The sequence below is a fragment of the Podarcis erhardii genome (assembly GCF_964252035.2).
Source record: "Podarcis erhardii genome assembly, chromosome: 11".
NCBI lineage: Eukaryota > Metazoa > Chordata > Lepidosauria > Squamata > Lacertidae > Podarcis > Podarcis erhardii.
The window spans coordinates 39,673,774-39,687,285 of NC_138501.1; the positions used below are offsets into that span (position 1 = coordinate 39,673,774).

Below are 13,512 nucleotides of genomic sequence, written 5' to 3' on the forward strand. Positions count from 1 at the left end.
AGGAATGACAGGATATTTTGGAAGGTACCATCCTGACTACCTCATGCCAAGAGGGGATCCTTTGGAAGCCTGTTGAGCAGATAATTGTGTTTCATGTTGCTGGTGGTGGGGCCAGGTGGCTTTCATTTCTTACGATTCTGTTGACCCATTATTAGAAGTGGTTTCCATACTGTTTTGCGAGGAACACTGAGATTAGGGAAGAGCTGCGATTCAGAACTGGCGCTCATGAGTTACATGCAAAAAGGTTCAGTCCATGGCAATCTCCAGCAACTGTAGAGAGAGAGACCCCTGGCTGAAACTCTGGAAAGCCCCTGCCAGTCAGTATTAACTGTGTTTTGGAGGTTTAAGTTATGTTTAAAATTTTGCACAGTGTCTATTTTTATTGTTGGCAGCCGCTTTGAGACCTACCTGGTGGAAATAAATAATGTAAAATAATTAAAAAATAAACGGACCCATGTTGTGACTCCCTGTATAAGGCAGCTCCATGGATAGTTTGAGGCAAAAAAACCCCCATTGAATTGGGAAGGAACACCAGGGCAGTGTCTCACATCAATTTGCACACCCTCTATATAACCTGCTTCAGAACTCTTTGCAGAGCACAAGGGGTCTGTGGCAGATACGGCACCGTTCCTCAGCAGGCATATCCATAGGGAAAGCTTTGCCTGAACATTTGTTGTTGTTTAGTCATTTAGTCGTGTCCGACTCTTCGTGACCCCATGGACCAGAGCTCACCAGGCACTCCTGTCTTCCACCACCTCCTGCAGTTTGGTCAAACTCATGCTGGTAGCTTCGAAAACACTGGCCAACCATCTCCTCCTCCGTCGTCCCCTTATCCTTGTGCCCTCAATCATTCTCAACATCAGGGTCTTTCCCAGGGAGTCTTCTCTTCTCATGAGGTGGCCAAAGTCTTGGAGCCTCAGCTTCACGATCTGTCCTTCCAGTGAGCACTCAGGGCTGATTTCCTTAAGAATGGATACCTGAACATAGAAAACTTGAAAAACTGACCCTTGTGATAAAACTCTTGTTTTAGTGCTTTGGTTCCAAGGCAAGGTCCTAAGGGCATATGATGCAGCCACCTTGCTGAAGATAAGCAGATCAGGGTCTGACCGGTACCTGGACAGGAGACCATTTTGGAACCTCCATATAGGTCACTTTGAGCTCCAGGGAGGAAGGAAGGGAGAGAGAGAGAGAGAGAGAGAGAGAGAATAAATAATTAAATGCATCTTATGTGTGCTGAACGATAGCACTGCTTACCTTTTCCTTTTGAGGCTAAGCATCAAATATTATTCCTGATTCTTCTTCAGCCCGATAGGAGGCTGGGTATAGATCTTCGTTACTGCATAGCCAAGCCATGATTGTTTTCAGTTTTTCTCCTGTTCTCCAGACAGGCTTCTCCCCTCCCTCCCTTCGACGCCACCCCCCCCCCAACCTCGTTTTTAAGTGTTTTATATCGTCTAGACCAAAGTTACAGTGGGGATTAATTTTGGTCTGCTGAGTTTTGTAATCCTTCTAGGGATCTGCCTTGTCAAAACAGGCGATGAAACGGCAAGCTCCTCTGTTTACTGTCTTAAGAGCGAGAGTGCCTATAAAAACTGCATCTACCTTGGAGGCTCTGGGCTCGCTTCTTCAAATGTAAATTGGTCTTGGACGGAATGCGGTTATCCACCCGAGTGCTGAGTGAGGGTTCCAGTATAAAGCAGATTTAGCTTAGAGTGCCTGGAAAAGGAAGATAGTTTATCATATTAGGAGAGGAATAATTATGGCTGTAATATCTAGCCTGGCTCTGGCTGGGAGAGCAAAACATCCCAAGGGAAGCCTAATTCCGATTTAAGCTGCTATTAAACATATCTTCGCGTTTTCTTTATGCCTCAGTTTCAAAAGTGAGAAGAAGCAGAGACTTGGGCCAAGATGCAAGTCAGAGTTTTAGATTCAGAAGCCTTGGTGCTTCGAATGCATGGATACAGTATACAGTCGTACCTTGGTTCTCGAACGCCTTGTGACTCAAATGTTTTGTCTCCCGGACACCGCAAATCCGGAAGTAGGTGTTCCGGTTTTCTTTTCTTTCTTTTTTTTTGTATATAATTTTTATTAAAATTTTCCATTATATCAATTCCAATATCAAACAATTTTCACAAATTTCAATTTTTAGACTTCCATCAGCTTCTCTGTCAATCATAGAATCATAGAGTTGGAAGAGACCACAAGGGCCATCGAGTCCAACCCCCTGCCAAGCAGGAAACACCACCAGAGCACTCCTGACATATGGTTGTCAAGCCTCTGCTTAAAGACTTCCAAAGAAGGAGACTCCACCACACTCCTTGGCAGCAAATTCCACTGTCGAACAGCTCTTACTGTCAGGAAGTTCTTCCTAATGTTTAGGTGGAATCTTCTTTCTTGTAGTTTGGAGCCAGTGCTCCGTGTCCGCTTCTCTGGAGCAGCAGAAAACAACCTTTCTCCCTCCTCTATGTGACATCCTTTTATATATTTGAACATGGCTATCATATCACCCCTTAACCTCCTCTTCTCCAGGCTAAACATGCCCAGCTCCCTTAGCCGTTCCTCATAAGGCATCGTTTCCAGGCCTTTGACCATTTTGGTTGCCCACCTCTGGACCCGTTCCAGTTTGTCAGTGTCCTTCTTGAACTGTGGTGCCCAGAACTGGACACAGTACTCCAGGTGAGGTCTGACCAGAGCAGAATACAGTGGCACTATTACTACCCTTGATCTAGATGCTATACTCCTATTGATGCAGCCCAGAATTGCATTGGCTTTTTTAGCTGCCGCGTCACACTGTTGGCTCATGTCAAGTTTGTGGTCAACCAAGACTCCTAGATCCTTTTCACATGTACTGCTCTCAAGCCAGGTGTCACCCATCTTGTATTTGTGCCTCTCATTTTTTTTGCCCAAGTGCAATACTTTACATTTCTCCCTGTTAAAATTCATCTTGTTTGTTTTGGCCCAGTTCTCTAATCTGTCAAGGTCATTTTGAAGTGTGATCCTGTCCTCTGGGGTGTTAGCCACCCCTCCCAGTTTGGTGTCATCTGCAAATTTGATCAGGATGCCCTTGAGTCCATCATCCATGTTTACCCATTTTTACCCATTTTCTAAATTTAATATTGCATTTTAATATTACTTTTACAATCCTCTTTCTGTTTAACAATACTCCTCTGCCTTTCACAAAGCCTCTTTAAATCCCACTAGCTTTGTTTGTTCACCACATATACTTTTCAGATATTCTGTAAATTTTCCCCAGTCCTCGATGAACTTGTGGTCCCATTGATATCTGATCTTCCCAGTTAGTTTGTCCAATTCAGAGTCGGTATTTCTTCCTGTTTCCATTTTTGGGCCATTAATATTCTTGCTGCTGTTACTGCGTATTGAAAGACTTTATTGTCCTTTCTATTTATTTCACTTCCTATTAATCCTAACAGAAAGGCTTCTGGTTTCTTTACAAATGTATATTTCAACATCTTCTTCAATTCATTATATATCATTTCCCAGAAACCTCTCACTTTCTTACACTCCCACCACATATGAAAAAAAGTTCCTTCTTGGTGCTTCGAATGCATGGACACAGTATACAGTCGTACCTTGGTTCTCGAACACCTTGTGATTCAAATGTTTTGTCTCCCGGACACCGCAAATCCGGAATAGTTTTCAAACTATTTTGGGACGCAGCTTCCATGGCTTCCAATTGAGTGCAGGAAGCTCCTGCAGCCAATCGGAAGCTGTGCCTTCATTTTCGAACATTTTTGGAAGTCAAACGGTCTTCTGCAACGGATTCTGTTCGAGAACCAAGGTACAACTGTATAAGCATCCTGGTAGCAGTCTTGGTAGCATCCTGGTAGGGACGCGGGTAGTGCTGTGGGTTAAATCACAGAGCCTAGGACTTGCCGATCAGAAGGTCGACGGTTCGAATCCCCACGATGGGGTGAGCTCCCGTTGCTCAGTCCCTGCTCCTGCCAACCTAGCAGTTCGAAAGCACGTCAAGCGCAAGTAGATAAATAGGTACCGCTCCAGCGGGAAGGTAAACGGCATTTCCGTGCGCTGCTCTGGTTCGCCAGAAGCGGCCTAGTCATGATGGCCACATGACCCGGAAGCTGTACACCGGCTCCCTCGGCCAATAAAGCGAGATGAGCGCCACAACTCCAGAGTCAGCCATGACTGGACCTAATGGTCAGGGGTCCCTTTACCTTTACCTAGCAGTCTTGCTGCTTCCAGGCTTCCACTTCCAGTTCTGAGATGCATGCAGGAGTGCCCCTGGCCTCTGTCTGCAGGATTCTTGTGTTTCTGAAGGGAGAATGTAAGGATGCGTAATTTCTCCCTCTCTCTATTTATTTACTTGCACTTTGACATGCTTTCGAACTGCTAGGTTGGCAGGAGCAGGGACCGAGCAACGGGAGCTCACCCCGTCGCGGGGATTCGAACCACCGACCTTCTGATTGGCAAGTCCTAGGCTCTGTGGTTTAACCCACAGCGCCACCCACATCCCAAATCTTGGCGTATCTGCAGCTAAAAGAATCAAATGGTCCCCCCTACTGAACGCAGCCCTGACTCACCTTCTTCAAACTGCTGAGCTAAAGGACATCCATACTGCGATTCTATCAGCTAACTCTGCTGCTGAGGCCATGAAACTATTCAAGACACTCACAGAAAGGCTGAAACTACACTTAACAACTGTTATCCAAAATACTGCCACAAAAAGGTTAACGGAATTTGCCACCTGGTTTGACTCTGAGTGCAAACAGGCAAAGAGAGCTTACTGTAAATATAGGACCTCCAAGTCGCCTCTCTTATTTACTGCATACATTTCTCTTCGTTTACGTTATGTGCAGATCAGGCCAGTGTTTAGCATAAACCAACGCAGGCCATCTTAAAAATGTTTCTTACTGCTTCAGGGTGCCTGAGACCTGTCTTTACCAACTGTGGTATAATATATGCTGGTCCTTAATGTTCCACGAAAGAGTGCAGCTGTCTCCACCCTTTTCACTCTGTTTGCTTTTCTAGAGGTTGTCGCTGCGCAAAGCTGAAGATAGCAAAGGCAAGCAGAAGAAAGATGGCGACAACGTAAGAGAGAGGATCATCAGGCGAGCGGCCCTTGAATTCGAGGATGGCATGTACGGTATCCTTTGGCTGTGTGGAACGCAGTCGCTTTTAAAAAAATTATTTTCAAGGCGCATTTGAATTCAATAAATTTGTGTACAGAATAAAGAACTCGGATCCGTTTAACCTTGACCGAACCGTTTAAGCTAACCTGGGTATTGGAATCCCACTGCTTGCCAGCAACTTCATCAGTCCAGAAATAACTGTTCATCTACAGAGTGAAAATGGAGTCCTTGGCTTGGTAAGAATGGGACATAGGCAATGGGAATCAATAGACAACACAACACAACCATTTGACTGGAAAGTTAATGCAAGTGTTTGTTTTGTGTTTTAACTAGGGACCTTACCCATCTGAAAGCGAAGTTGACCCTGACCTCATCAATGCAGGTTAAACCCGATTTTTGTCTTCCTTTCTCATATTTATACTGCCCTTCCTTCAAGAAGTTAATGGGGTGGGAGAGGAAAGCCAGAGAAACAGAATCGTGGGCAGCTTCAGATAGAGCCAGGCGGAATTCAAGTTTGATACAGGCATTCAAGAGCAACAGTCTCCTTTCTCAACCTTGGGTTCCCCAGATGTTGTTGGACCACCACTCCCGTCATTCCTGACCGCTGCCCTTATTGACTATGGATGATGGGACTTGTAGTCCAACAATATCTGGGAACTCGAAGTTGAGAAGTGTGGCCTGGGATATTGCTCCAGCAAAGGTCTGGAGCCAACTGAGGGTTTAAGCAAGTCTGCAGGTAGGTTAGAGTTTCTTCTTCAGGTATGAACTAGCATGGTAGAACAACGGGTGGTGGTGATCTCCTTTAGAAGCAGAGCCATCAGAGGAGGAGGCCAGATGTTCTCAGATAGGAGAACTGGGGGCAGTGGTGTTTTCTGGAATTCCCCTACACCAAGGTCTCTGATTGAGTGGAGTCTCTGAGGGCGATCCCCATGCCCATCTTTCTTGGATTCTCTAAATCCTGGGTCATGTCATGTACAGTGTTCTCCTTTATCTTCTCAACAACCCCCAGAGGTAGGTAGAATGAGTGCCCCATGGTCATTCAGCAAGCTTGATTTCCTGATACTATTCAAATATAGTCGTAACTTGGAAGTCAAATAGAATCTTTTCTGGAAGTCCGTTCGACTCCCAAAATGTTTGGAAACCAAAGTGCAGCTTCTGATTGGCTGCAGGAAGTTCCTGCAGCCATTCGGAAGCCGTGCCAGTCGTTCGGCTTCCGAAAATCATTTGAAAACCGGAACACTCGCTTCCGGGTTTCAATCGTTTGGGAGCTGATTTGTTTGGGAGCCAGGGCATTTGAGATCCAAGGTACGACTGTGCAGCATTTGAATGTCTCTGGCATGCTGGCTCTTAAGTAAGCTTTAATTACTCTGCAACCTTTATATAAATATATTTAAAAGATTGCAGAGAAATTAAAGCTTACTTAAGAGCCAGCATGCCAGAGACATTCATATATACATATTTAAAAATCTGTGTCTAAAGGAATGTCACAAAATTTTATCAGAGTCACTGGCAAGGATCTTTGTTCGCTAGCATTCTCTCTTGGAAGAGTCTACTTGAAGTTTGGAGGGACTCTTGTCATTTGTGTTTTATTGCTTTTGTCTTTCTGTTTTCCTCACCCCCCCCCCGAAAAAAGAGTACAGTCATACCTCATGTTACGTTTGCTTCGGGTTGTGCGTTTTCAGGTTGCATCCTGCGGCGACCCGGAAGTACCGGAAACGGTTGCTTCGGGGTTTTGCTGCTCGTGCCTGCGCAGGCGTGCAAAATGAGTCATGTGCATGTGCAGAAGCGGCGAATCGTGGCACGCGCAGACACGGGTTGCATTCTGCTCATGTTGCGAATGGGCCTCCGGAACGGATCCCGTTCGCAACCAGAGGTACCACTGTAGAAGCTTTGTGAAGCCCTGTTGTGTGACACAGACAGCATCGATTCCCAGCACCACCCTGGGATTTTGCCTGTTGGCCATAGCAAACTTAACACCAAGTTTCTTCTACAGGCAAAGAGACGGTCACCGTGCTTCCAGGGGCTTCCTACTTCTCTAGTGATGAATCTTTTGCAATGATTCGAGGGTATGTAATGAAAAAACCTAATTTGCTAAATGTCAAGAGCACAGGCCCAGCTGGTGCCTGAACTTATTAGTAACCCACACCAAAGTGACTATCCGTCAGTCTTCTGTGAAACAGCAAAATAATTAGTAGCTGGGTGTTGGAACTCAATAGATTTAGCAGCTGGGTATCGAACTCAAAATAGTCAACTCAGCTGGTGCTGTCAGTTGTCAGGCCAACACTTTTTTTGTACTAATCTTTTGTGTTGTATGAACAGAGTATTAAGGGTGATTTTGTGGTACAGGCTGTGCAGTGATGTTTTGTTTTTACCGTTACTGCCTTGGTGTGTTGTTTAGCAAATGACAAATGGTACCAAGTTTGACATGTAGATAATTATCCCAGGCCGCTGAGTTCAGTGGGACATAATCCCAGGTAATGACACTACCCTTATATCTGCCTTAGAATTCAATGGATCTTACTCCTCGGTAAGTGGGTATAAGATGGCAGCCTCAACGTGCATGGGATTTTAGTCTTGCAGCTATCCAGCGGCACTTGATTTTTAAGCTATTTTTCTGCCCTTGCTTTTATAGAGAGGTACTGTTGGGATGCGGGTGGTGCTGTGGGTTAAACCACAGAGCCTAGGACTTCCTGATCAGAAGGTCGGCGGTTCGAATCCCCGCGGCGGGGTGAGCTCCCGTTGCTCAGTCCCTGCTCCTGCCAACCTAGCAGTTTGAAAGCACGTCCCAGTACAAGTAGATAAATAGGTACCGCTCCGGCGGGAAGGTAAACGGCGTTTCCGTGCGCTGCTCTGGTTCGCCAGAAGCGGCTTAGTCATGTTGGCCACATGACCCGGAAGCTGTACACCGGCTCCCTTGGCCAGTAAAGCAAGATGAGTGCCACAGCCCCAGAGTCGGCCACGACTGGACCTAATGTTCAGGGGTCCCTTTACCTTTTTACTGTTCAGGAATGGTTAGAGGGCTTGTAGATGGAACAAACAAAAACTGTGCCAGAATTTCTGATGCCAAAAGCGTGCTCGTTTCTTTCTTTGTTCCTTTTATCAGGGGACATGTTAATCTGACGATGCTTGGAGCGATGCAGGTGTCTAAATATGGTGATCTAGCCAACTGGATGATTCCTGTAAGTAGATGGAGAAGGGTCCGTGTTATGCATTTGCATCACGCATTTTATTCAAAGCGTTTAGAAGCGTCTTTTCATTTCACTGAAATGATGTGTTCTCAATAATAGTAAAAATGACTCCTTTTGGATGCATGCAGTGATCCCAATGCTTTGTTTTTGTTCTGTAATTGAAGAACTTCTCTCTTTTTTTTACATATAAAAAAATCCAGCATCAGTTCGTAAGTTCTCGCAAGAGCAGGGTGGGTGCTCACGACTCCTTCTAACAAAACATTTTATTGTGTAATCAAAGTAGAGAACGGGCTAGTAATCTTCACCTACCAATTGAGCATCAGAAGCTGCCTTATAATTGGCCCATTTAGCTCAGTATTGTCTAAAATGACTGGCAGTCATTTTATCAAACCTGAGACCTGATCAAACCTGAGACCCTTTGCATGCAAGACAGATGCTTCCCCATTGAGCCACAGCCCTTCCCTAAACATCTTTTGCTCTCCACTTTGTAATCTAGTCATTCCTAGGCACGTTGGCTTTTCCAGCAAGGAATCCAGCTGTCCATTAGAGAAATTGGCAAAAGCATAAATGTAGGTGACAGAATGAATTAAATCAATTTCTAGAAGTAAACACACATGTAATGTAGTCACCATCATCATCACCATAATATGGGCTGTTTAAAAAACTGTCCCCCCCCCCTTATTGCAAGGATTTCCTTTTCTTAGTGTGTATGACTGTAGTTCAGAGTCTATTCACCTCCCACTGAGAACTTGCAACTTGTGATATTTCACTCTCAGCAGTTAAGCCTTTTCATGCAGCCTCGCCTGACACCAATTTAGGGATCCTGGAAAAAATAGTGTGGTTCACTCTTGAGGCTTGACCAACGAAAGATGAATCTAACAGAATATTTAGGCCCTCTTTGCTTTGCTTGGAATCCGAAAGACCAATGGCTTCTTAAGAGTTAACCTGTCCTTTGAATGTGCTCAGTCCAACTCCTGTTAGCCCCAGCAAGCATGGCCAGTGGTCAGAGATGATTAGACTTGGAGTCCAGCAAGATCTGAATGGCCATCATTTCTTCCTGCTGTAAATGTGTTGTTAGTCTTTAAGATCCTCACTATAGTCTAGTTTCTTAAAAGAAAGTCTGCCTTGGGCTGGAGTCCTATGCACAATTGCACAACCTCTGGGAGTATGTTCCATTGAACTCAATGATGCTTACTTCTGACTAAGCATGTAGGTATGAATGAAATTATTCTTTTCATACTCTACTAAGCTCCATGTGAACAGTGGGGCTATTATTTTTGAAAGAATGGGGGGGGGGACCCCAGCCTACCCCTATACCCTCACCCCCCAGATTTTAAAGACCCAACCATTTTGCAACACAGCAGCACCAGGGGCTTCCATTTGAAAGAGAATAGTCAAAACTCTGCTTCCCTATAATTGAGCCCATTTGTGCATCTGAAGGAGCTCTCTTTTCAGACGAGATACACCTTCATTTGAAATAGGAGGAAAATAATACGTTCTGACATAAAACATGCACAAGTCATCATTTGTACGATTTGCAGGAGGTGTTGCCAACCCTGTAGTGTGTCCATTTTGAAAAGGCTTGACGTTCACTAGCAAATTTTCCTTAATAGTATTTGAAGCACTAATTACTGTGGATTGATTTTTTGGGTTTTAGCTGGTTCTATCTCAGTGTTTCCCAACCTTTTTTGGGCAAAGGCACACTTGTTTCATGAAAAAAATCTCGAGGCACACCACCATTAGAAAATGTTTAAAAAATTAACTCTGTGCCTATATTGACTATATATAAAGTAACTCTCTTTAATAGGAATCAAATAAACACAAATAAAGTATTTTATAATTACTTTATTATGAAATAGTAAGTAAACAGAAATATGAAAAATTATAAAATACTTTATTCAGTGAACCTGTGAGGGCCCGCCCTTTGCAGCAGCCGATTGGCTGCCGCCGTGGGCAGTGAATATTAATGATGTATCATTTTTGTGCTTCATGCTGTGGCCACAGACATGTGATCTGATGGTGAATTTGGGGTGACCCAATGCAAAAATCCTGAGAATCCCTGTGGATCCATGCTTTTAAACCACATTTTAAGTGGGGAGGGAAGGAAAAACACAGAACGGACAAGGAGCACGAGAGGGGTGTGCAGAGAAGCAGCTGGCTAAGAATGCAGGAGAGGGATTTAACGGGGAGGGAGGAAAGGAAGGCAAAAGTTTTCCCTCACCTACTCACCCAAGCCAGCCAGCTCACACGCTCTCTCTCTCTCTCTCTCTCTCTCTCTCTCCCTCTCCCTCCTGCCTGCTTGCCTGGAGGGGAGGGGCTTTCCCTGCTCTTTGTTCCGTTTGAGCAAGCACAGCAAGGAAACAGAGGCGGGTGGGCAGTAAGACCCTGAGGCAAGTGTGGCTTGTGCTTGCTCAGCAGCTTCTTCACGGTGCTCCGCGGAACGGTGTTCTTCATCCCGGCGGCGGCGGCTCCCTCTCTTTCCTCTCAAGCAGAGCGGCCTTCCTGCTCCAGCCGCGCCTGCGGAGTTTCGAATCTGCCGCCGCGCGCAGGGTGACGTCACGGCCGCCGCCGGGCCAATCCGCCTGCTCGGCCCCGCCTCCCTTCTTCTCGCCTCCCTCACGAGAGGAAGCGCCTCCCTCGCGCACGGCGGATGCAGCCTGAGCAGAGTCCCCTCTCGCTTAGAGCAGTGTTTCCCAAGCGGCACACGAGGCAACGTGTCGCGGCACACTAGTGTGCCGCGGAACACCGGTTGGGAAACACTGTTCTATCTTGTAAAAACAAACAAACACAAAGCACAATTTTAAACTGGTTCTTTTGTGATGAGTTATCTGGAATGGCTGCATCAAGAAGTACATTTGGCGATGAATTACATTGCTCTTCTGGGTGGAAACCTCCCCCCCCCGACAGAAATGTTGAATATGAGGCTGTAGTTTCTTTGACTAATGATGCTTTTATATTGGTAAAATAGCCCTGAGCCATTGAAGATCACACTTTAAGAGCAATGGGATAGGAGTTGGAGGAGAGATTAAAAGTGATGGATGAGGTCTCCTAGGGATTTATTAATATTAATACCATAAATACTGATGCTGCTGCTCTGATGCAACAGCAAATAAACCACTGAACCGGTGACAGATGCCCTGAGGCTAACTGTTGATGAATCCTGAAGAATAAATTTGGGGAAAGTTCTAAAGTCGGCATGCAAATGCTTCAAAACTTTCTGCCAACTTTTATCAGCTCTCCTTGTATTCAGAAAGGGGTTCTTGCAAAATGCCTGCTCCTGGCAGCTGTCTCCTGGGCAAAACCATATTACTGAATATGCCTTATGACGAGGCTACCATGGCTACCATGGCGGCAGGCTCCCCAAGGAAGCAGGCAGAGCCATTTCTAGCCTCCTTGAATGCTTCTTTGTAGTGCTTGTTCGCAAAGGCCCTTAAAGTTGCTTTCCTGTTTATCTCCACAACAACCCCACAGGGCAGTAAATATTGCAGGGTGGGGGGAAAGTCACCTCATCGTGACTCTTCCGCTTCAGAAATGGTAGACTAACTTACAATGACAAACCTAGACAGCATCTTAAAAAGACATCACCTTGCTGACAAAGGTCTGTATAGTTAAAGCTATGGTTTTCCCAGTTGTGATGTATAGAAGTGGGAGCTGGACCATAAAGAAGGCTGATCGCCAAAGAATTGATGCTTTTGAATTATGGTGCTGGAGGAGACTCTTGAGAGTCCCATGGACTGCAAGAAGATCAAACCTCTCCATTCTTCAGGAAATCAGCCCTGAGTGCTCACTGGAAGGACAGATTCTGAAGCTGAGGCTCCAATACTTTGGCCACCTCATGAGAAGAGAAGACTCTCTGGAAAAGACCCTATGTTGGGAAAGATGGAGGGCACAAGGAGAAGTGGACAATAGAGGATGAGATGGTTGGACAGTGTTCTCGAAGCTACCAGCATGAGTTTGACCAAACTGCGGGAGGCAGTGGAAGACTGGAGTGCCTGGCGTGCTCTGGTCCATGGGGTCACGAAGAGCCCTTCCAGTGAGCCTTGAGTGCTCACTGGAAGGACAGATTCTGAGCGATCGATCTTTGGAGCTCGATCGTTGAGCCGTGGCCTCTGATAGCTTTACGATCCCAATCAGTCGTTTACAGCGTCCAGCACACTTCCTTCCTAGCTGCGCAACAAATTCTGCTGTCTCTTTAGCCACGGCTTAGCAGAGTAGCATACAGCGGTGTAAAGCAGTCTTTTTCTCCTTTTTCTCCATGCAAGCATACACAGACAGGTTCGTCTATTTACAGCTCTTTATTGGAACATTTCAGCCCATCGCTGCTTGCAGCCATCTCTCTCTCTCAAACACACAGAGAGAACATGTCCGTCTCTCTCAAACACAGAGAGAACAGAAAGTACAGGAACAAGCTCCTCCTCAGCTTCTAAAACTGACGTCAGAAAGTGACGCACACCTCAGAACACTTAACCAGTTAAGTTCTGAACTCTCACACCCCCTCTTGCGTTGCTTTCTGACAAGATCTTGGTAACATCTTCAGCAACACCTTGTGAGATCAATCCCTTCCCCAATGCCTTGTGCCCTCCCTTGGAGTACCTGTTAGGCATCTGTGGAATCACCTCACAACTCTCAGAATCGCACTGTGCGAAACTTACCCACGCACCTGTGGCCTGGTACCTCTCAGGTGGAATACCTTTGGTTGTGCGACTGGATCGCCTAGGCACAAACTCTGGTGTTTCCTCTGGCTCACTGTCACCAGCAGGTGTGACCTCTGCATCACGGGATTCCCCCTCCGACTTAAAGCGTCTTCAAATCCTCTCCATTACACTCACAGGAGAACTAGGCTCACTCTTGGGCTGTCCTTTTCTAACAACTCGTGGGGATGCCCCATCCTGCTCCTGACCTTGGTCAGTGACCTGATCGTCATCAGCAGACTCAGCCTCTCCTTCCTCCTCAACAGAACTGTCCTCTGGATCAGAGAGACATTCTGAAAGAACATCACGCTGTGCAGAAATCTTTGGCCTTTCATCCTGCTCAAAGAACTCAGCGTGTTTACTGATCAGCACCTTACTCTGATCACCTGACGGGTAAGCAAATCTCCATGCACGAGCTTCTGGCTCATACCCACAGAAGATCATTTTCTGGACTTTGGCTCCATCTGGCCCTTGCAAAGCCTTAGGCACAGGGACAACCGCAGGAGATCCAAACTTGCGCAGAAA

At 45.9% G+C, this 13,512-nt stretch overlaps 1 protein-coding gene across 1 annotated transcript in view; it reads left to right on the top strand.

The window, feature by feature from the left end:
* OXCT1 (3-oxoacid CoA-transferase 1) overlaps positions 1-13,512 on the top strand; it is a 58,689-nt gene that overhangs the window by 30,012 nt on the left and 15,165 nt on the right. Inside the window, exons 9-13 of the mRNA XM_081881537.1 lie at positions 5,008-5,122; positions 5,250-5,344; positions 5,442-5,490; positions 7,102-7,174; positions 8,212-8,287. Coding sequence (XP_081737663.1) covers positions 5,008-5,122; positions 5,250-5,344; positions 5,442-5,490; positions 7,102-7,174; positions 8,212-8,287 — 408 coding nt within the window. The remainder of the gene's footprint in view (positions 1-5,007; positions 5,123-5,249; positions 5,345-5,441; positions 5,491-7,101; positions 7,175-8,211; positions 8,288-13,512) is intronic.